Source organism: Rutilus rutilus (assembly GCF_951802725.1).
Source record: "Rutilus rutilus genome assembly, chromosome: 4".
Classification (NCBI taxonomy): Eukaryota; Metazoa; Chordata; class Actinopteri; order Cypriniformes; family Leuciscidae; genus Rutilus; species Rutilus rutilus.
In genome coordinates, this window is record NC_140212.1 from 23,238,343 (window position 1) to 23,263,640 (window position 25,298).

The following is a 25,298-nucleotide window of genomic DNA, read 5'->3' on the forward strand; positions in this document are numbered from 1 at the left end:
TTAAATTCGCTTTGATGTCAGGCACTCTGGCTCACAGCAAACATGTGACTATGGTGACTGGTGTCTCTATTTTCACGTTCCCAGTAATACGATCGCCTATAACTAGGGCACATTCAACAGGATTCACAGTGGGTGTGTCACTGAGTGGGGAGTGTAAGACTTGAGAAATTAGAAAATGCCGGACAGTCTGGGTAAGGAGTGACCAGACCCTGAGAAGACAGGATCTTGCTGGAAATTACCATTTGAACTCACCATTTGAGACAAAAGTCTCACCTCCGAGTCATCCTAATCTACATTTCATTCCCTCATCCCTCAACCCCTCTCTCTCTCATACTCAGATCACCTGAATTCACCCAAGAAAATACATGGTTTTAATGTAATGATTATCATCAAGTATTGTACATTTTTGGTATCATTTGAAATGTCTCAGTGCGACTGGTACAAAGGTCTCATTTCCAAATAGGTAAAACAAAAAGTATGTATAATGTTGGGTTTGCATCTCTTCTCTTTATTCCAGAGCATTTGATGTTTTGTATCGATTATCTTTGAATTGATTATGAAATTGGCATGATACATTACCTGACATAATAAATTGTTACATTTAATTATTCCAACTGACTTTGACATTATTTTCATTAAAGAGTTAAAAGGAATAGTCAAACATTCGCTCACATTTAATGATGCACAGATTAAAACCTTTTCATTTATGGAGTCAGATGAAATAACGAGAAAATACATATTCAAATGTATTGCATTTAATCAAAAAATACTTTGCCTCGAGAAAAGACAGTAACACGTAGAGACCTTCCGCGCTGGTCGGATGCCGGACTTTGGACCGATCGAGCGCAAGTTTACAGGAGAACCTTTGAATGTTGTAATCGGATCGGAAGAGCGGTGTTTTGTTCCGTGACTAAAGCGTCTCATGGTCACCCAATTGCCCTGCTGCACGGGCTTTACAGCCGGAAGCGAACAATGTACAGACTTCACTAAGCTAGTCGCAACCAAAGCAGTATCTAAAGCCCTTGCATTCTTACTATCCTCGATCCAGACTCGCCTGGATGCGTGTCTCTAGTTCTGAAATCTTCTCTGTCAGCCTGACTATCCCTGCATTTATCACATGTGAAGCCCTTAGCACTGACAGAGAATGCTATACTATACATGTGACACGAAGTGCAAGTGACAATAACAATAAATGACTCACTGTGTTTGTTGACTGATCCTACTCACCACAGTTGTTTGATAGACTCGTAAAGGGCGTGAGCGCGCACGAGAAAAAAGACGGCAAGCAGGTTAACAGGCTAGTAAAATACTAGCGTTTTGTTCTAGCGATAACGACTTAGATAAAAGCTAACAATGTCAGATTAATGAGATTAATCTAATTTATCTAATATCTAATGTCAAACACACCTATAAACAAGGCTTTTAGAGATTGCTGTAACATGCAGATAGAGACTTTTTGGAGACAACACACGATTGCGACGATGTATGGTTTATCTGTGTTCTTCATGCCATGTCAGGCATTTTCATAACAATTGTGTATATTCATAATGCAATGCTAATCGACATTGTAGAAATGAGTGAGGAATCCGTGATTTGAATCCAAGCCAGACGTGGTTATTACATAAACTTCTGTTGAGTATAATGAACTTACATAGCCACAGGCAGCAAGCTATACTAACAACTTGGCGGGAGATGTACACACAGGACGGGCAAAACTAATGTGCATGTGCACTTCCTCAGGTATGGTGTCATGTAGTGTCCATACAGTACGCAAACACGATCATTCACCAGAATGATCTACATCCCCTTTCTTTAGTTTGTGCATTCTATGGCAAACAGAATAAAAGGCTAGGCATTAACTTACTAATCAGTGAGACAGTGCAAACTATGACAGTTAATTTTTTTTTTTCATATTGTGAAATTTTACTTTTAATATTCAAAAGATTTTAACATTCATATGTGAATTCAGTGCATTGAGTGGTAGTTGAAAACATTTTCATGGAACAAAATAAAATTAAGTGCAGAATTTTTGTATTTTTTAGAACATAACAAGGCTATATGCTAAGCACTACAACCAGAACTATAGAGTCCCATGGAATCTACTGCAGATTTTATTTATTTTTCTTTCTTAAATGTCTTTGGTTTGCAGTCCATAATAGCGAAATATTCATTGTTCATACTTTGGATTAAGCCTGCAGACGCGACCTGAGCGTGTCACATACCGTGTGTTACCTGGTGTTACCTTCGATGGAGACTGGACAGCAGGCCTCTGCTGTTCACTGGTGGGCCGAGGTGTTACCTGGGTCTTTCGAGGTGTGTGTGGTGTGTATGGGGGACTGTCTGATGCAGCTGGATCGGCATACTGACAATCAAAGTCTGCAGGGTCGACCTGTCGTGGTGGTGGTTCGGCGACGGGGAGGATGTGGCGGCGATTTCTCCTGTAGGTCCCTTCGTCGGACTCGATGATGTAGGACCGTGGTTCCTTGCACACTTCCCTCATGGTGCCCAAGTGGTCGTGTCCCTTGATGGTCTGCATCCTGACGACTTGTCCCTCTGCAAGCGGCTGTAGTGGGCGGCTTGATGCATCGTAGTATCGCTTTTGAATGAGTCTTTTATTTTGGAGTTGGGCAGTGACCCGCTTTGTGTTCTTCGGGGCCGGCTCCAGCAGTCTGGTGCTGACAGGAAGAGTCGAGCGTGTCTGCCGTGACATCAGACGTTCTGCAGGCGAGCCCAATGCTTGGTCGCGGGGAATATTTGATGGTGTATGGAATTACCTTTGTGCCAATAATAATGAACGTAACTTTTCAAGAAACTAATGCAAATATAAATTGAAACTGAATAAAATATCTGTGAAAAAAAGAAAGAAAAAAAACGCATTTGCAAAATGCTAATTTTTTTACTTCGTTTTTAATACACTGCATGTTTTGCTAACTGTTTTCACATCTTTCTTTCACTGATCTGAACTTACAAATGTGCTTCCAGACTTTTCATTTATGCTTCTGAAGTTTTCGTTCGCCATTCTGGCAACATATCTCTCGTGGGGGCGGGGCTAGCAGCAGTGTATTCTCACTGGCTACTGAGTTTTTGATTGACAGCTTCTTGACCTGGAAGTGAAGACGTCAGTGTTGTGACGTCTTTTATTCATATTCAATATTTTATTCAGTTTCAATTCATATTTGCATTAGTTTCTTGAAAAGTTACGGTCATTATTATTGGCACAAAGGTAAAAGGTAAAATGGTGTTGAAGCTGCTCTTTTGCAGGATGATGATCGAGGTGTTGAACATCCAGTTTGTTTCTTTTCGAAATAGAAATTACTCCGTAATTGAGAAGGAAGCTTTGGCGTTGATTTTGACCATCCAGCATTTTGAGCCACGGCAATCCAAATAAGGTGATGACTGATCACATTTTTACAGCAGAGTTGCATCAGTGCTTTGTGAGTTTATTTCTGCAGTTTTTTCCTCTACAAATTCATTACATTAAAGGAAAGGAGAATGGAGAAATGTCTCGTGTGAAACATCATGCTATGTTCTCGTCTGTGACATCTTGTCAGTTTCTAATTTTGTATTCTTTCATAAATGTAGCCCCCTGGAAGTGGTTAAATCCCATTTATGAGTAGGTATTTTTTCTTTTCATATAAGTTGATTTATTGTAGGTTTATCTTGTTTGCTTTTTCCTCTAGTTTGGGGTTATGCTTGGTAAAAATAAAAAAATTATTATAAAATAATTCAGATTATTTAATTATTTACTGGGTAGAGGTGTTATAGCCCTGCCCCCCTTTTTTAACTTCAGTTGCTTTTGTGAGAATTCTAGGACGGAGAATTCTCCTTGGTGGGCGGGACTGCTCTAATGAAAACAGGCAGCACCTGTGACAACCTATTTAAGAAGCTCCTGGATTTTGTCTCACTTTCTTTCATTTTTGTTTTGTCTTTGTTAGAAGAGTGGGTTCTTGAGATTGTGCTCCCATTTTGTTTCCAGAACTCCAGAAACCCAATTTCCAACAGTTTAATCATTTGTTGTTCTATTATTCTTTTATATTATTATCTTATAAGTTCATTTAAAGTTAAACAAATAATGTCTAGGGTCAAAACATTTTCTTTTTTGAAACCCATCTCGTAAAGTGTCCTCTTTATATTGTGACTTTGATCCGGGTCGCAACAATAAGAAACACAGGAGCCTGGAAATATAGGGCCCTTTTTCACATTTTCATTATGTGCCATATACATCTGGGGAACATAGGACTCTGGGAAGAGAGGAACATGACCCAGTTTGGGATGTCATTTGAACATGACATTTGACATAATTGCATGTTTAATTTCCTCTGGAAAAGAAATGGAAAGTTTAAGATGATAAATGTTAGACCCAGTCTCAGACCGCAGGAACCCAGTCGTGTAGACAGACCGAAGCAAGAGTAAAGCAGGAGACAAAATAATGGTAATGAGCAAATTTTATTGAACAAACTTAATTGTTTCATTCTCAATGCTCAGTCAGACTTTGTCCATCTGTGGTATTATACCAAACTGCTTCACAACATCATCCTGTGACAGCAAAAACACTGAAATGACCTCACTTCCTCTTATCTCTAAATTATGAAGACCAAACAAACTTAAGACTAAATAACAACAGCAAAACATTGCAAGAGTAAGGAATATGAGTAATATAATAAAATTTAACAGAAGGGAATAAATGAATATAATAATAATAATAATAAAGAGACCATGCAAATGTATGTTTGCTCTCTTCAACCTACACACAAAGAAGAGGACAACAAAAAGGGCCAGTGGTGTGATTCTGAGGTAATGAATATATAGAGAAAGATTGGAAAACTGTCAGTTATTGTCACAACCATTCATATGTACATGCCAAAGGAAAAGAAGCCTCAAGGCAAATTATAGGTGAAGGAAGAAAAAAAAGAAAAAACTGGCCATCCCCAAATCACTGACCACGCTAAGGTCGAACGTTGTAGGAGCATCAGTTGATCATTTAAAAATTATCCAAAAATAAAATAAAACTTTTGCAGAAAATTAGATTTGGGTCACATTCAGCTGAGGTGTGAACGTAGCCTTGATTTCACACAGACACGTATTTTATGGTGCCATTTTAAATTGCTGAGCCATTTAAAACTCTTTCCACACATAGAACAGAAATAGGGTCTCACATCTGCATGACTTTTCAGATGTATCTGTAAGTGAGACAACAAAATAAATCTTTTATTACACTGATCACAATTAAATCGCCTTCCTCCAGAGTGAATGGGCAGGTGACTTTTGAAATGATCCCTTTTTGTTAACCTCCTTTCACACTGCAATTTCTTTCCAGAATGAGTTTGCAAATGACGTTTCAGGTCTCGTTGATACGTGAAACTCTTTTCACACTCAAGACAAACGAAAGGCTTCTCTCCAGTGTGAAGTCTCGCATGAGTTTGCAGGCTTACATTATGCCTGAATCTCTTTTCACATTGATGGCATGTGTAAGGCTTCTCTCCAGTGTGAAGTCTCATGTGAGTCTTGAGGTTTCCTTTAAATGTGAAACTCTTTCCACAATGATGACACATGAAAGGGTTTTCTCCAATATGAGTTATTACATGATCCTTAAGTTGTTTACGGTCTGTGAACGTCATTCCGCACTGCTGACATATACAACGGTTCTCTCTTGAATGAATCTTCATGTGGTAATTAAGGGTTACTTTGCATCTGAAACCATTTCCACACTGACCACATATGAACGGCTTCTCTCCAGTGTGAATTCTCATGTGAGTCTTAAGATTGCCTTTCTGTGAGAAGCTCTTCCCACACAGTTTGCATGTGTGAGGGGTCTCTCCAGTGTGACTTCTCATGTGGGCATTAAGGGTTGATTTATATGTGAAACTCTTTTTGCATTGAGGGCATGTGTAAGGCTTCTCTCCAGTGTGAAGTCTTGTGTGAGTCTTAAGGCTTACTTTATGACTGAATCTCTTTCCACAGTGATGGCATATGAAAGGCTTCTCTCCAGTGTGAATTATCATGTGTGTCTTAAGGTTTTTCTTATATTTGAACCCCCTTCCGCACTGCTGGCATTTGAAAGGCTTCTCTCCAGAGTGAATTATCACATGCCTGTTAAATCGATTCATGTCTGGGAAACTCATTCCACACTGATGACATTTAAAACTATTTTTTGAGTGAACTCTCATATGGTTACTAAGGCCTACTTTACGTGTGAAACGCTTTTCACACTGATCACATGAGAATGGCTTCACTCCATTGTGAATGTTCATGTGATATCTAAGGTTTAGTTCTCGCATGAAGCTCTTTCCACAAAGTTCGCAGGTGAAAGGCATCTCTCCGGTGTGAATTCTCATGTGGCTTTTAAGAGTTCCTTTTTGAGTAAAACATTTTCTACACTGTTGGCAGGTGTAAGGGCTCTCTCCAGTATGAATTCTCATATGGACTTTAAGGTTTCCTTTTTCAGTGAAACTCTTTCCACACTGAAAGCAGGTGAAATAACTACTAGTTCCTGTCTCATCTTTTTTCCGTAAGAAAGTATTTTCAGTCTGTGTGTATTTTTCTCCATTGGCAGAATCACGATTTTTCTCATAGTGATATTTCTCATCCATTTCATTCGGTTCTTGAGACTCCTTTTTCAGCGGCATCAGGTCTAGGGCAAAAACGGCAAATACAAGTTAACTTAAGTTCAATGGCACAAAGCAACAGACATCAAAACATTCAAATAATCCAAACCAACAACATGTATACCAGATCCGAAACTGACTAAGCTCTTGAAAGATGGGTTTCCTTTAATCTCATCTCAGAACCACCTCTTCATATTAAATCTTCACTTTCTTTAGGACACATCCCAAAATCTTACAAAAAAAAACAGCTTGATCCAGAAGAAACTGGCAAATTATAGACCGATTTCAGATCTGCCATTTATATCCAAAATAAAGGAAAAACGGTTTCCTCTCAACTATGTTCAGTTTTGCAGAGAAACAGTATTTGTAGAATTTGATATTTCAGTCAGGATTTATGCCCCATCTTAGCACATACACTTTGCTTATTAAAGTTACAACCTACCTGCTTTTGGCATCTAATTTTGGCATCTTCTAGTGCTTTTAGATCTTTCAGCAACAAGGGCCACAACGTTCCTTGGCATTTTTGGACAAGCATTAGCATTGTGTAGGTCTTGTATCTGACAAATTTGTGTAATTGAAGGGACTTTTCATTAAACACAGGTATAGAGTGCCACAGGGCCCACTATTAGGTCCTCTGCTTTTCTCACTGTATTTCAGTTCCATTATTAGAGGTGAGCAATATACCAGTAGACACAATGAACCGGTAGAAATGTGAAAACTGGCATACATTTTTTTATTATTTTTCCAACCCAGTTCCTCTCATGTTCAGTTGCACTGCCATGAAAGTTGATCCTTTTTATGATTTTTAAAATCCTTGCCAGTCTAAACGCAAGCATTTTTGAACTAATCAAGCTAGGACTGTCAAATTGTTTAATTGTGATTAATCGCATCTAACATACTGTGTATACACACACACACACATAAGTGTGACATTGTATTTATACATCAGTTCGATGGGTGAGTAAATAAAAAAGAAACAACAAGGGAGTGTCTTTAAAAACCCTCTTTTTTGCAGAACTACTTCCTTCCGCTACGGATTCAAATCTCAAGTTGACAGTTTGACAGTTGAGCCTCCGTTACTAATTCTAAAACATCACTAATTCTAAAACTAGTAACTAGTAATCTGATATAGCATTCATTCTTCAGGTCGATGTCAATATTTCCATTACAAAAAAAATCAGTTTGAATGTCTGCTGAGTAAATCAATAGTTTACCTTAACTTTTAAAAGTTACAGGGATTTCCATGACAGCGCTAAAACAAGTTCCTTGATCTGATCAGAGACTCACTCAAAGTCTTTGCCGCCATCTAATGGCGTAATAATGTAACTTTCACTAAATATCACGAATACCAAATACGGCATATTATTTATATACAATATTTATTGAACAACAATATTTAAATTAACAACAATAGCCATTATAAGACAATAGGAAATAAACACAAGCAAACAATTCAGTCAAACGTACAAAAGCACTGCTCTAGTACAGGATTCAAGTTAAATATAGCCTAAATATAAAGTTTTGAAACCATTAGCCAAATCGTTTTTTTTCTCTGGAACAAGTAATAGATTAATAAGACCAAAGATTGCTATTTTGATATACCCCAAATGAATTATATGCTTAAGAGGTGGTTATAACTACACAGCCCAGCCTAAGGGACTGTATACACGACACCGGTTTCAACTAAAAACGTAAAACTTTTTATGCGTTTTGACCGTTCATTTACATGACAACAGCTGAAAACACAAACTTTTGAAAACGGGTTTCAAAGTTCAAGTTTTTGAAAACGGTCTCTGTGTAAACAACAAAAAAACGCGAATCTCTGAGGATGATGACGTCATGCACATGCGTACTACTTGTTCAGTCTATAGTGTTTCATTGCCATCTAGTGGCCTGGCAGCAGAATTAGTTTTTAGTCGTTTTCGCGGATCCGTGTGAATGGGGACCATTTTGACAATTGTGTAATCTGTACGTGGAAAACAGAAAGGAAAAACTTCTCCGTTTTAAGCATATCGTTGTTGTGTAAACGTACCTTAAGATAGGTTTGATATTGGGAGACAGGCTATTGTATGTAGTCTAATTTGCGCGCATCAGGGAGCTTGCGTTTCGCTTTAAATTCACAATCACACATTCTCAGTGCTGAGCGCGCATTCTACAAGATAAGACATTTATCAGATACTTAGGCTCTGTTGCGCAACGAATCCTCCACATGGTCTTGTCAGTCATCTCGCCTTACTCTCTTCACGTGATCAGTGAACTGTGATTCCTGCTGCACTGTGTGCGACTCTCCAGGTCAGTTGTAAACTATTGTAAACGTCTGCTCTCATCCAGGACGGATGAGAGCAGACGTTTACAATAGTTTACAATTGAAGCGACCGTTATCCAACTGAATTAAATGTTTTTCATTTCTATAAAAAATAGAGGCGGTAATGTAATCAAGTCTATGCTAATTTCACCCTCACGCTCTGTAATGGCGATAACACGGGACAGCTTTTCACCTCAATCAGAAATCTCGTCACGGTTTAATATCGTGGAATCTTGTGGCACGAGATCTTGTCACACCCCTACAAGGGATGCACCAAAATTTCGTCCGCCTAAAATGATCAGCTGAAAATGGCATTTTTGATTTTTGTCCGAAAGAGAAAAAAGGCTTAAAAAAATTGGCAAAAATATATGCCACCCCGCCCCTCTGTGTTCAGCACTCAGGTTTCACTCTCGCGCAGCATTTTATTGAAACTTTGCGAGCGGCTCCGCATCCGAAGATGCACAACTTTGAAGTGACTCTGGCCGAGCAGGTAAGTCTGTATCGGCACCCATCTGCTCAGTGTTCTGCTCCGTACAGTCGCTTACGGCCCAAACGCTCCACTCATGTACCGCTCACGCTCACTGGAAAAGCAAAGTCTGCTCAAATAATGTGCTGACATGAAATTTCATGCCCACAATTTTCATTTCAGTGCATCCCTAGAATACACTGGACCTTAGATTAGAGACCTGCGCGGGACACAATTTTCAGTCCCGCTCCCGCCCGCTCCCGCAGTGTTTAGTACCGCTCCCGCCCGCTCCCGCAAAGATTTGTCATTTTTAGTCCCGCTCCCGCCCGCATCTGTGATATTATGTCCCGCTCCCGCCCGCAAATGCCCGCAAGACGGCAGGCAGGATCAGGGGCGGCGCTAGGACGTTTTTAGCCCCGAATAATTTTGTTAAATTGTGTCTCTCATAGAGCAAAACAATTAATCAGAAAAAGAAATGTGAATAAGATTACAGCAGCCGTGATTACCTAATCATGTGCATATTACAGTTTTATTTATATTTTTCCATTTTGCATTAAAGCGATGTGCTTTTTTGCAGCGTTGAGCAGCGTTGCGCACTTGATATTCTTGATGCTGCTCTGATGCACTACATTACGCTCTGTTTGTTGTTAGGATGACTAAAAGTTCAGCGGTTGACGATTTACACTGTAAGCGCTTAGGGCTATATCTGAGGTGCTCTGAGTCTGTTCCTCGTCCATGATGTCTATTTTGAACTTGAATGAAGTATTCGAACACGGAGCAGCGGGAAGGAATTGTCTCTAAACAAGTGTGCGCGAGATTACGCCCCCCTCTACCCCAAACGACAACATCCACAAGTTTAGATTGCTTAAAACGTTTTTATTGCTGACAAACAGAATCTCTCTCACAAGTACAAATTATGAACGCTACTTTAACCATTTATATATTTTACTTTACACTAATATTTAATTTGCGGGAGTGCAGCGTATCATCCCTCCCGCCCGCACCCGCAAGTGCACCGGATCATCCCGCCCGCGCCCGCAATGACCTTTCAAAATTTGTCCCGCGCCGCACTGTTTTGCGTCGCGACCCGCGGGTCCCGCGGGACTCCCGCGGGAGTGCAGACCTCTACCTTAGATTTTAAAGTGTCAGCAGCCTAATATACCCGCTGCTGTCTGTGTCCTTAATGTTAATTAAAAAAAATCTATAAAAACACACACTGCTCTTAACTGCTCCTTTTTTTGTATTGGTTTTACATAAAGCATGTGTGTTTGTGTGTGTGTGTGTGTGTGTGTGTGTGTGTGTGTGTGTGTGTGTGTGTGTGTGTGTGCGCGTGTGCGTGTGTGTGTATATATATATATCTGGTTGGGATCGGGATATATGGGATCGGTTATTTATATATATATACATGTGTGTTTCTGTATCTGTGTGATCACTTTAAGTAGTTGTTTCCAAAAACTGAACATTAACTTGCTCCAGAATTTACTTCAGAAGTATTCCCCCAGTTTCACAAACAAGGCTTAAGCCTAGTCCCAGACTAAAATGCATGCGTGAGCTGTTTTAACTGAAAAAAAAAAATCATGGTGCGCTTCTAAGCATCCATTTCCACTGAACTTATTCCTGGCCACATTTTTGGAACTGATTACCTCAAATAAGAAAATTTTGTGTTAATAAGCTTAAAGGTATAGTGGAGGATTTTCTTTTTCCGGGTGGATCATCAAGACTATTGGTCCTCCTAGTTGTCAATCATTCTGGTGATATGTTTACGTAAGGCCGTCGTACGTGCTCGTCCCTAGGTAGTTTTCGCTTTCTGCGCATGCGCACTTTCAGGTGTATATGTGTGGTGAGCTACGGTTTTTCAGTCATTCGTTGAAGCTCGCCATTCTCACCGGGTTTTTTCAAAATGTCTGAGGGTCGCAAGTAGTGGTGTCAACAATAATCGATTCGGCGATGCATCGCAATGCGGGGCATGCACGATTCAGCATCGATGCGGCAAAGTGCCATAATCGATTATGTCACTGTTTTAGGGGTGTAACGGTATGCATATTCGTACTAAACCGTTCGGTACAAGGCACGCATTTTCAAACCGAACGGTTATTTCAAATGTAAGCGCGTCGCGAGCGCGCTCATAATGTAGATGCTGGCGCGACCACAACATCAAATGGCAAACGCAATGTAAGCGGAACGAAACTGAGCTACTCGTGACGGACTGTTTATCAGTTTGGACCAACGCAGCGCGAGCCGATCTTATACTACACAACGCTAAGAGATCCAGTAAAGAAAGCATTTGAACTCGCCACTAAAGTAATAACATCGCTGCGAGATCTAGTGAGAAATATTCACATTTCTCCGTTATTAACGGATCAAACAGCGCTGACGTGGAAACCAGGAAGAAACATTGTGACATGAATGAACTATGATTATCCAGTGTCCACAGATCTGCAATATTCACCATGGATTTACTGTAGTAAAACTAACTGTAACTTTGGAAGTTTGGCAGGAATTGTAGGCTATAATGCTTTCAAGTAACGTTATGTCGGATTTATTTCGTCATTATGAATAACATTGCTGCCCTCAAATGTTAATCTGAACTAAAATAAACATTTGTTTATAAGCACAAAATATTACATTTAATTTTTTCCAAGGAGCTGTTTTGTTTTATATGCTCCTAAGAAGAGTCAATTATAGCTCCATCATTGCTCAAAAAAAAAAAAAAAAGTCATACTTTATGATGTTAGTTCTAATAAAAAAAGAATTAAAAAAAAAAAAAAATCAAGGAAATTTCTCTGGCATTTCTTTCTTTTTGCTGTATCGAAAACGTACCGAACCGTGACACAAGTGTATCGTATTGAACCGAACCATGAATTTTGTGAACCGTTACACCCTACACTGTTTATTTTCTGGCCATGAGTTGGACAATAAAGTTGAAATTTAATTTCAAATGGTTCTCAAGCAGAGAGAAGAGAAACATTTCTCATTCAAAGCACTGAAAGCAGTGATTTATGCTTTCTTTTTCAGGTTTGAAAATGTCATATCCAATACCCTGTACCATTCAATTTTATTTGATTTAATGACATTTATGTCAAAGATACAGGAGAGTGATAATACACACATAGCAGCCAATAAAATCTGTTGTTCAATATCTGACTGCTTGTATTGCCTCATGACTGATGAAAATTTTGCCTTGTTGTGTGCAGTAGAATTTTGATGCATCGCAATGCATCGTAGAATCGAATTGAATCGAATCGTTACCTGGTGAATCGTAATCGAATCGAATCGTGAGGGCAGTGCCAATGCACACCCCTAGTCGCAAGAGGAAAAAGTGTCTACGAATTGTATGACAAGAAGAGAAAGGCCTCTGAAGAAAGAAACAAGACCCAGAGTGTTTTTGGGAGAATATTTCACACGCTGGCGTGCGCTAAAAGCACAGGTTGGGCTTCCCACTGATGCCTCAGTCGCGAAGTTTCTACTCGACAGGTAAAGTTTGGCATGCTATTTGGAGAAATCCATTTAAAATCACTGCTAGTAAAAGTTAATGTAAGCTATGATTAGCGATGCTAGCCCTGGCACAAGTCACGCACTAGGCTTGTGCATGCTCTCTCGTGCACGTTTAATAGGCGTTCCCTCTCGGGAGCAGGTAGACTGTTGTTCATGTGCATTTTTTCAAAAAGTGAAGAGGGCGGTTCTTTTAAAAAATTCGGGAAAATCCTCCATTATACCTTTAAAGTTATGTGATGAGTTTACCCTGCTTTCTGGAATTCCTCCCAGGAAATAAAGTTGTGTTTACAAGACCATAGCTGTGTCCCAATTCAGGGGCTGCATCCTTCGAAGGCCGCGGCCAACAAATGCGTCCTTTGTTTCCCGTGAAATTAAAGGGATACTTCACCGATTAGCATTAAGCTTTGTATCAGTAGAAACCCGGTAGTATTCTCAAATGACCGTGCTTCCCTCCCTCATGTCCCCCTGATACGAGAGATTTCTGTATTGTGTGTCTGGGAAAAAACCTCAGATGACACAAAAATCGTCATTTTGCGTTATCGGAGGCTTTTTTGGCCAGAGACTAGAGACTACAGCCAGTAGTAGGAGCTAGTTCTGCATGTTTTCAACCCGCCCACAGGGGGATCTCACGATAAAACGGCGTCTTTGCAGTTTCGAGTCAACTAGTAGCCTAGTTGGATCACTTCTTCCGATACTGCCCTCTGTAACCGGTAGGCGTGGCTTGGGAGTGGCCTCATAGGGCAGCGAAGCAAGTGCATTCTGGGAGTTGTTGTCTTTCATCCACATGAGCCAAAAATACATTTTCTGGCTTTTCTCAGTCTAGAAGGCACCAACTTCTAAAATAATTTCACATTTCTACTACATAAATGACCCAATTTAAATACACATTCATCTTTCCAGTGGTGAAATATCCCTTTAAGGTTACAACAGATGGATCCTTCACGGCCTTGCCTACCCCGTGATTCATTGCACATTGATCAGATACATATTGTACCTTTAAATGCTTGTTTAAAGTTATTGGCCTATCATTTTCAAAAGTATATAACTTACACAGCATAGGCTATATTTAAAACTGAACACACACACACACACACACACACACACACACACACACAGTTTTTGTAATTTGGTGTTCAACTCAAAACCTTTTATCATATTTTTTTGTCAGAGCTGTTGTGTAAACAAATGATAATAAAAGTCAAATAAGACAGCAGGTTAAACTATGTCCTCAGAACAAGAGTAAAGTGTCTGTTTTATCAGTAAAAGCCAATAGCCAACTGGATAGAAACAAACTTCTTAAAATTAATTTTCACTTTGTGAATCACAAGTGGTGATAAATGTTTTTAAAGTCTAAAAACTGTAACAATTTTAAACACAAATGGAGACATGAGTTCTGCTATGAGCCTATAGTTTGTTTGTGCTGTTCTGTCTGTGTTGTTTACAGTAAACATTGTCTTGGATGCTGCAGGCTGATGAGTGCTATAATGAAATATAGTAAATCATATTTAAAATATGTTTTGATATGTATTACAGGCTCGACATTTACGCGGATTACTTCATTAAGTGGATTACATTAATTACATTTACTTCATTAAGTGGATTTTTTGAAGGGGCAAGTGAACAGTGAACCAGACAAATAGCCTGATTAAAACGTCAATAACAAAAAATTATTATTCTGCATTCATTTAGTGTAAGTGGCGACTGATAGTGAATACAATAACCTAATATAATATATAATGTAGGCTACTGACGATAACACGGTTGTGCGCACCTAATTTGGAAACAAATGAAACATTCAAAATGTGGAGTTTTTATAACATATGATAAAGTTAAGCAACATCACATGACCAAGAGCGCTGAATACCATCACGATTGAAAATGTGACACGGATTTCATATTACAGGTCAATAAACAAGTAATTCATATTAAGTCAGTTGAATTTTAGACACAATATTGGCATTTTTTGTTCTATTTCAGCAGCAAAAATAGTTCAACAGCGCATCTCAAAGGAAAACTCAACCTTGTTTCATTACCGAATGATTCAGTGTTTTGAACGAATCAGTTGAGTCAAAGATTCAATGAATTTCTATTCATTTACAACCGCATCATCCCTGAATGAATCAGCCGTTTGAATGAATCGTTTGAATAAATCGTTCGAATAAATTACTCAATGACTCACTCATTAAAGGGATACTCCACTTTTTTGGGAAATAGGCTTATTTTACTCATCTAACTCCCCCAGAGTTAAACAGTTGAGTTTTACCGTTTTCGAATCCATTCAGCCGATCTCCGGGTCTGGCGGTACCACTTTTAGCATAGCTTAGCATAGATCATTGAATCGGACAGGACCATTAGCATCTCTCTCAAAAAAATGACCAAAGAGTTTTGATATTTTTCCTATTTAAAACTTGACTCTTCTGTTACATCGTGTACTAAGACCGACGGAAAATGTAAAGTTGCGATTTTCTAGGCTATATATATATATATATATATATATATATATATATATATATATATATATACACACATGCATACATACATACATACATACCACACACCAAAAAATAAATAAAAAAAGATGTGTATGTATGTATCTATGTATTATATATATATATATATATATATATATATATATATATATATATATATATATATATATATATAAGGGTGGCCCATAAAAATAAGCAAAAAAAGTGATAAATTCTATGATTTGAACCTTGCAAACATGGACGATAAAGGAATAGGGTTAGAATAGGGTTAAAATTTCAGCTAAATTGAAGATGATTTAGAGGTTGCACAAGCAACTTGAAGTTTTGAGAATTTTCACTTAAACAATGTTAAATGGCAAAGCCGTGTCAGATTATTACATTGCTTGTCCCTGTAATCTGGTATATATTCATGAAAAATTTACTTATTTTCTACAAATAATCCCATATATTTCATTAATAAGTAATATTCTCTTGAGACACTATTGCCATTGAATGATTTAAACAACAGCTGTAACAAGGCAGCAAAAGGCAGAATAGTGTACCAAATGCTGACCGCTGCCTAAGCAAAGATGAACTTGTTACCTCAGTCAAAAGTATATGACTGCTGAGGAAATACTCTGGAAGAACAGAAAGCCATGGAAAGCCAAGAAATGAAGAATCAGAGAAGGCTTTGCACAATTAGACGCAGATTGGTCAAGGGGAACATTCCTTGCTAGCTGAAGTCGCAGTGAGGTGGTGAGTCAACTTGATATTACTAAAATACTGATATTACTGGCAAGTATATTTTTGTTATATAGTTTGAATATATCTTGATTATTTTAATCAGGGATTTCTATTTTAATGATAAATCACAATTGGAGAATTTTTTTTTTTTTTTTGCGAATTAAATGTAAAAGCGTGTTAAAGAGCATCTTGCAGGTAAAAAAAAATAAAATCTAAATGAATATATAACCGTGTATGAAAATACCATATGAAAAGATAATGCAGGATTTAAAATGTTTTAAAACGACATAAGGACACCAATTGAGTAGATAAAGTGAGCGTTTCTTTGACTGCTCGTACAAACCGCTTTTTTTCAACATCGCGTCATTTTACGTCACAAGAGGGAGAGGCAGCTCAGTGCAGAGTAGGTTGGTATTCAGTAAGAGCGGTTTTTGTATTTCAATTTATCATCGCCATGGTAAATTTTTGTGTTTGTGGAGCTTGCAAAAACTCCAGCCTGTCAGGACATCGAGTCCACCGGTTTCCTAACAAGAAAAGGGACGGTGCTATCTTTCGGGTTTGTGCAGGTGAAGAGACGGGATTTCTCTTTCGCGTCAGCTTCGGAAAACGCGGTCGTGTGTAGCGTTCACTTCAGATCGGAGGATTATCGTCCCGGCGATATGAAGAAGTTCAACATGGGATACCGAAGTAAGAACCGGGTGAGACTCAGAGCTGGTGCGGTTCCTTCAGTGCACACATCTTCGGGTTCTCCCGCCGGATGTAGGCGCGAGCACAACATCAACTGGCAAACGCAATGTAAGCGGAACGAAACTGAGCTACTCGTTATTGTGTTTGTGTGGACCGTTTACCAGTTTGGACCAGTGCAGCACGAGCCTGATCAAGCAACACTGTAACTGCGAGATCCAGTAAATAAAGCATTTGAATTCGCCACTGAAGTAATAACATCGCTGCGAGATCTAGTGAGAAATATTCACATTTCTCCGTTAATAACGGATCAAACAGCGCTGACGTGGAAACCAGGAATAAACATTGTGCAATGAATGAACGAACTATCCAGTGTCCACAGATCAGCAACATTCACCATGGCTTTACTGTAGTAACACTAACTGCAACCATGGAAGTTTGGCATTTTCCACTAAGGCCCAGTATGCATCCACCTCCCTGCAACACTGACTTTCCTCAGCTGTAAACATTGCCTCGCATTTCCCACACAAGCACCTATGGAACAAAAAATGTATCAGGAATAAATATCTCTCTGTCTCTCGATGAGAAACCGCTAAGTTATATCACGTAACGTTAGTCTGGGCGGATATTAATGCGCATGACAAACGCCTGATCAAAGCTTAGTTTCTGTTATTGTAAGTTCCAATATGTTCTGTCTAACATTAATCCTGGCCTGTCCCTGCTCTCTTGGCAGCCTAGCAGGCTCATAATTGTATGGCTGTGGTCCGTCAACAATTTCCTCAGCGTCCGAAATGTCATTGCAATCCATTTTTCCGTTGTTTGAATCGACTGCTCTCCCTCGTGCTACGTCACGCCCATTTTCAGATGCGGAAGTAACATTTTCTCACAAAAACGACTCCAGAAGCCACTGTAGCGTATTTATAATTTTTATTTAAAGAAAATCTAGTTCCTACATTATTTTTCTATACATTGACTTGTTGGGTCTTCTAACCTGCAAGATGCTCTTTAATGTTAATGTATATTAATTTAAAGAAAACTGCAGTTATTGACCTTTGACTGCTTTGTACTAAACAATTAAATATACTTTTAAACAGACATGGCATCCTGCAGCAGTGGGGATATCACCAAGCCAAAAACAAGAGCAAGAACAAATAGCTGGTTGATTGGTCCAGTAAATGAGACTACTGAGCAAAGGACAAAGCTCCCCACACTTCGAGAAACACTTTCAGTCTTCTTTTACTATCATAAAGACCAGAAAGTAAATCTGAAAGACAGTGCACGTCTTACAGTGACAGAGGTGATTGAATTCTGGCAGAGGGCTGGCATACCAACTAGTCGCAGCAATGACATTGAAAAACACCTTCTTAAGGTCCATACAGAGTGGCAAACGCTAAAGAAGGCCATTAACCGTCGTACTGAAAAGCAAGCTGCTAATGAAGAAGCTTTCAATGAAAAGCTCAATACGATTTTCAATATTGCCCATCAAGATGCTGATAAACTCACTCCCCTGGCCGAGGACAGAGACTTTCTGACTGAGCAAAGAAAAGGACGTAGAAGTTACATGACTTGTGTAGATAAAAGTTGGGCAAAAAAGCAAGAACAAAAGGCCCAAAAAAAAGAATCACTTCAAGAATTTCACCAAAAAGCAAACCTCGAGCAAGAAGCTTTGACAGCAAGTTGTAGTAGTGTGTGGCAGCTGTGGCAACTTCTGGCAGTAGCTCAAATAATGAATCTCAAGATTCTGATGTTGACTTGGATCAATCAAGAAAGAGGACACGATCCACAGAGAGCCCAAAACGAAAGTCCCTAGAAGATGTAGCTGCAGCACTTGATAGGTCAAAAGTCACTGATCGCCAGGCTTCACTTGGCCATGATGTAAACGACATCACAGTTAGCCATAGCTCAATTCATCGTGCACGATCAGCAAATCGAGAAAAGACAGAAAAGAAAATCAAGGCCAGTTTTAGTCCACAGGTACCACTGACAGTCCATTGGGATGGCAAGCTGCTTCCTGATCTAACTGGACAAGAGAAAGTTGACAGACTACCTGTTATTGTTACAGGATATGATGTTGATCAGCTGTTGGGTGTACCAAAACTTGAGTCTGGAACAAGTCAAGCACAAGCTGATGCTGTCATAGCTTGTCTAGATGAATGGAATATATCCAGAAATGTCAAAGGTCTCTGCTTTGACACAACCGCCAGCAACACAGGGCGCCTCAAAGGTGCCTGTGTACTAATAGAACGGGCCCTAGAACAAAGTCTTCTTCACTTTGCATGTCGTCACCATGTTTTAGAAATCATCCTAGAGAAAGTTTTCACTGCACTGCGCATATCAACCTCTTCTGGACCAGATATTGCCATCTTTAAGCGCTTTAAGGAGAAATGGTCTTCAATTGATGCTGCATCTTTCTCCACAGCTTCTGAAATGCCAGAGGTTGCCCCTTTCAAAGATGAAATATTACAGTTTGTAAAGAAACAACTTGAGCAAAAGCAGCAAAGAGATGACTACAAAGAATTTCTAGAGCTTGCTGTTATCTTTCTTGGTGGATCTCCAGCACGAGGGGTGCATATTCAGGCTCCTGGTGCACTACACAGAGCACGCTGGATGGCACGAGTTCTCTACTGTTTCAAAATGTGGCTGTTCAGGAAACAGTTTAAACTGAGAGCATCTGAAGAACGTGGCATCCTACAGTTCCTATTGTTTGTGACAAAAGTCTATATCTGGGCTTGGTTTACAGCACCCTCAGCAGCTGGAGCACCTTCAAATGACCTACAGTTCATGCAAGTTTTGTACGCTTACAGTAATCCAACTGTCAAGGAAGCAGCACTTGACTGCATTCAAGCAACACCTCTGGTACTTGAGTGAAGTGATGATGGGGCTCGCATTCTTTGACGACAATGTTGATGCACATGAGAAGATGCAGATGGTGAGGAACATGCGAGAGAAAGAAGGATCAGATGATCCACTTCACCGACTTGATGCACATGGGAACTATGAACAGAAGACCCTCAGCAATTTTGTGACAATGAATACAAATTCATTCTTCACAATTCTTGGCCTACCAGAGTCGTTCTTACAAACACAGCCTGAGACATGGAAGGAAAATGAGGAATTCACATTCAGAGCAGAGAAGATAGTTCAATCCCTAAAAGTTGTGAATGACACTGCAGAAAGGGGCATCAAGTTGATAGGCTACAGGACTTTAATGCTATATTAACCAAATCAGAAGAACAGAAACAATTCCTTACTACAGGTGGTTAAACACCAGAGAAAGCTATCCTGACTCAAACAAAAGCACAATTGTCAAAGGTCTTGCCAATTGAAGAGTTCAGATGCAAAAGCCTCTAAGTGCCATCTGAAATTTTCTTCTAGAATGATCATTTTTATAAAGCTTGTATATTTAGGTTAAGTGATTTCACTTAAATGACAATTAATAGGTAATTTGCATTGCCATTTAAGTGAAATTATTGAACTTAAATATACGAGCCTGATAAAAATGATCATTCTAGAAGAAAATTTCAGATGGCACTTAGAGGCTTTTGCATCTGAACTCTTCAATTCTCCATCTGAATTAGCAAATTGAACAGACTTGTAGAAATACATTAGTATAAGATTGTTGTGTAATAATATTCACTATTAAAATGGTAAGTTCTCTATAATATGTACCAAATAAGTTGCAGTTTATGCTTATATGTCCTTTATGTAGCTCCATGTTAAGTTTAAGGAATAAACAACATAAAGATTGACATTTCAGCAAATATATTTATATACCGCTAATCAAGTGATTTTTCTTTTGTCTTGTGCAACCCTTAAATATCATTTAATTTAGCCAATTATTTATTTATGTGATAACTTAAACTGGTGGTAGACCAAAATGCAGGGTTCAAATTGGGAGAAAAGAGAAAAAAGTTTTTTTGGGCCACCCTATGAATATATATATATTCACTGCAGGATTATTGGACTTTCGGGCACTTTTAAATAAATACCACCATACTCTGAATAAAAATGATGGCTCAACCCGTAGCACTCTTCAGAGTATGGTGATATTTATTTACAAGTGCCCGAAAGTCCAGCAAATTTCATGTTTTTACGTGGCCCTTGTTTCGATAGCCATTTGAGTAAATGTAAACAATACTTACATTTTATACATGTATTCTTCGGCCGCCACAGAAGAACCCGCAATTTTCTTTGAAATTAAAAAATACTGTCACCACCGGCGTGGGATAGGCTAGGCTGCGAAGGATCCACTCATTCTATCCTTCGCAGCCGGGGGAAAGAAGGACGGTAGGCCGAATTCGAAGGACCCTTCTGCTGACTTGTCTGACAAGTGACCCTGCTGCTGTGACACAATCAGCCTTCAAATGCGACCTTTGAAGGATGCAGACCCTGACTTGGGACACAGTTACTGATTTGATGCAGAGAGCACTTTTGAGGTCAACATTTTAATAAGGATCAAGGGACAGAGTTCAGCTTTGAGAATAAAACCAACCTGTTTGTTCCTCAGTATCTTCCTCTTTCACTCTGAATACTTCTTCAATCTTCATGTCTTCACTCTCCTCTTTAATAAACGCCATCTTTATAATCGTATGTCACATGGATTTCAGTTGCATCACCAGGATTTTTTTTTCTGTGTGTTTAAACACTTTGTTTAAGATGTGAATAATTAAAAGAAAGAAAAATAAATCCAAACTAAATTTCTGAGTATGTCTCAATTAGCTCCCTAGTTCAGTAGTTGGTGTACTGGTAAGGGAGTCAGTCAGACGCTAAATGTCTCGATCAAACCTAATATATTACAAATAAATTTTGCTAGACTTTTCATATTGAATCTAAACATATTCATTCTATAAAATTTATTTAGCTGTTTACATAATCTTCATATTTAGTATTAATGATATATTTGGTATTTAATAATTTGTAGATAATATTTAATATGATTTAATGTGGGGAAATCAGTTAGTTTGTAAAAGTTGTCAAACGTTACTTGTTTTGAAACAGTTTCGAGAGCTCCAAAGCTTTGAATCTCCAATCACTACTTGTCAGAGATCGAATTTCAGTTTACGATATACTTTATTTGATTTCACGATATAGGGAGATAGGGAGCGAAATGAGACGTACCCCTTCTGCAACTCATGCGTGGATGCGGTTTTATACTCACCAAAAATAACATTCATACATGTTGCATTCATTATTTATTATTTGTAAATGCTATACATCGATTAAACAATCATTCCCATTTAAACACCAAATATTAACCAAATCACAAACGTTTAAAAAACACAAACCTTTCATTAGCCGAATCACAACAGACGCAGGAGCGCAGCGCATGTTTATGACGTCACACGACCACACCAAAATAAAAGTCCAGGAGGATTTTTAAGAAAGCAGGTTATGCGACACCGGGGTAAGCAGTTTGTTTCAGGGTTAAGTTACTTCTGAGGTATTCAGCACATGTGTACCCTATCGATTATATTATAGGCTACTACACAAAAAAAAAAAAACTTATTTGGAATTTGGATAAAACAGGTTTTAATTTTGAAAAGAAAAAGTTAGTTAAATTACAAAATCTGAAGCTATATCATTATAGACCAAGGTCTATACACCTCCTCATTTTGTATGTATATATATGTGTATATATATATATATATATATATATATAATATATATATATATATATATAATTTTTTTTTATTATTATATTTTTTTATTTTTTGAAAATAGGCATTTTTCCAGTTATTACTTTGTTTTTGTCAACACCGTCAGACACAATACAATTTTTTTTTTTTTTTTTTTTGGTCTAATATGTATTTATAGTTTTTAAATCATTATCTGGCATTCTTAGTACACATATATGCTGTTAAATGTTGAATATTCACGTTTGTTCATTTTTTAATACTGTTTCATGTGTACTCCTTTAAAAGATCTAACATCATACAATGTTTACTTTAAGCCTAAATAGAAAAAGTAATGTTTTTTTATTTAACAAACATATTTTTGTATTAAAAGAGACTATTACTTTAATAACTCAACAGCACTGAAGAAACATTGTAAGTATATTCATTTAAAACAAATAAAACTCCCTCTGACGGTGGTGACACTAATCTGACGGTGGTGACAGTGGCCTCATTGCAACATACACTTCCAAAATGTATACCACTCAAGTCAATGGCTTCTTGCTTAAAAACTTAAACTATCTGGTCCAAAAAAGAACAATCCTGAGCACTGTGATAAACATTTTTCAAGGAATATAAGGTACAATTAAGCAATATCATTATTAAAAGTACCCCATCCCCATATCATCAAATATCAAATCATCATAGTAAAAAATAAAGTCATTACCAGTAGAAATAATGTACAATGCATCACTGACATCATCTTAAACTGTCATCTAGTGCCTCCTACTCATAAAATAAAATAATACATTATATTCTTGTGAAAACTGGACTGTAAACTGTATATTGGACGTGAAGAACAGATAACAACAATTGTGAGCACTGTGGCAAACATTCAATAAGAAACATATAGGTTAAATTATCAATAGGCTATCATTAATAAAAGTACACCTTAATAATCATCATAAGCAAAAAAAATATAATTACCAGTAGCAATAAGACAGAATTCATCACTGACCTCATATTTAACTAGTGCCCCCCACTCATAAAATAATATAATCATATTCTTCTGTAAACTAGACTATAAACTGAAATAATAAATGAATAACTACGTCTTAGTCACTTTTCCATAAACTGAAATGTTTCAAAATACAGAAAGCATTCTGTGTAAATACCACAAAACACATCTGGCACAAAAATAATAATAATAATTCATATGTGAACTCCTGTGAGTATTCCCTGACTGATTTACACCACTTATTTAGCTTCATCAGGAAGTATATGGTGTATATGTTTCTCCTCTATGAAGTCCATGACTTCAGCAGACAGGATGTATATCTCCCTCGTCCTGCTTGCACGACCTGGTGATGACGGTATCACAAGTTTGACCAGAATATGCAGCCCTTTCCAGCTCCTTTTGGATAGAATCGTGTGTTGGGCCCATGAGGGTAGAAAAACTCCACTTCCACATCTTGATGATGAGCGTCCACAGTGACAGCCTTTGCTAGCCACCAGTTCTAGTCATAAATGACCACAAGCCAATCTCTGCAATGAACTATATCGGCAGATAGATATGTCACAGTCCTGTCAGGACCACAAATCTAAATGAACATTAGAAAACACAATTTAATCGCTTCAAACGTGTTCAGATACAAGTGGAACTGCTGTATAAAAGCAATATAGCGCTCGTGTTCGTGAGGAACATATTGCTTAATAGTAGCGCTCGTATTCGTGAGGAACATATTGCTTAGTAGCATGCAACAGTGTAGGCCTGTATGGAAGAAATATAGGGGGAATTACTTAAATAAAAAAATAAATAAAAAAAAAATAATAAAATAATAAAAAAAAAAAAAATATATATATATATATATATATATATATATTAATGAAACATTATAGGTCATATTGGTTTTTATTGTGATCAACAATTATATTCTGGCCTCCGTTGAGGGCCATTTGGAGGTTTTTGTCACTGACGGTGGTGACAAAAACCTACTCTTTCACATGATATGCATGAGTTGTTCACATTAGCCATCTTGTTTCCCCTCTGTTGCTAGCTACGTCAGACCTCTTCTTAAAAAGTATACATTTATGTCATAATCTAATCTAATATTTTTTATACAAAAGAGACGGTGTTGACATGTTACGGTTGTGACAGTATCAGTGTCCAAAAATATGAACAAGTTTAAGAGAAAATAGCAAACTTACGGGAGCTTGAGTGATCTTTAAGCATGCAGTAGAGCTGAAGATTTTGTAGTTGACCTTGTAGTTGCCTGATTTTATTGCTTTTTTTATAAATATCTGACGGTGGTGACGGACTAAAATGGTGGACTAAAATGGCCCTTTAAACCAGATTAACAGAAATCTGCTTTCTCTGTCTTGTCTAGTCTAGTCTAGTCCAGCATTTAATAAGATGATTCCCTGTAGGAAGACTAGAGCTACCCCAGATAGGGCTGGGAATTGATTCCAAAAAGAAAGAATTTTCTTCCAAGAAGAAAAATTCACATGATCCTGAAGAAATCAGGATCATGTGATAGAATAGAGTAATGATCCTGAAAATTTCGCTTTGCATCACAGAAATAAATGATAATTTAAAGTATAATAAATTGAAAACCAATTATTTTCAATTGTAATAATATATCACAATATTACTTTTTTTTTTTCTGTATTTTTGATCAAATAAATGAAGGCTTGATGAGCAGAAGAAACTTCTTTCAAAAACATTAAAAATAGTAATGTTTCCAAACTTTTGACTTGTATATATATAGCATCTACACTGTAAAAAAGGATTTGAGGCTTTTGCTACCTCAACTCATTTTCATAAGTCAGTTCAACTAAAATGTTGAGTGTACTTAAGATATCAAGTTTCCCTGTGCCCAACTACTCCGTTTAATCAAAGTAGGCAACATAGATTTCTTA

General features: G+C 38.0%; 1 protein-coding gene across 1 annotated transcript; it reads right to left on the reverse strand.

Annotated features, from left to right (window-relative positions):
• Window positions 1-4,485: 4,485 nt before the first annotated feature.
• LOC311289932 (uncharacterized protein) lies at window positions 4,486-22,113 on the reverse strand. Its single transcript, XM_084408211.1, has 3 exons — window positions 22,053-22,113; window positions 21,260-21,397; window positions 4,486-6,631 (listed from the first exon to the last, which is right to left on the reverse strand). The coding sequence occupies exons 2-3, from the start codon at window positions 21,342-21,344 to the stop codon at window positions 5,040-5,042; spliced, it is 1,677 nt and encodes a 558-aa protein (XP_084264337.1). The 5' UTR covers window positions 21,345-21,397; window positions 22,053-22,113; the 3' UTR covers window positions 4,486-5,039.
• Window positions 22,114-25,298: the final 3,185 nt, after the last annotated feature.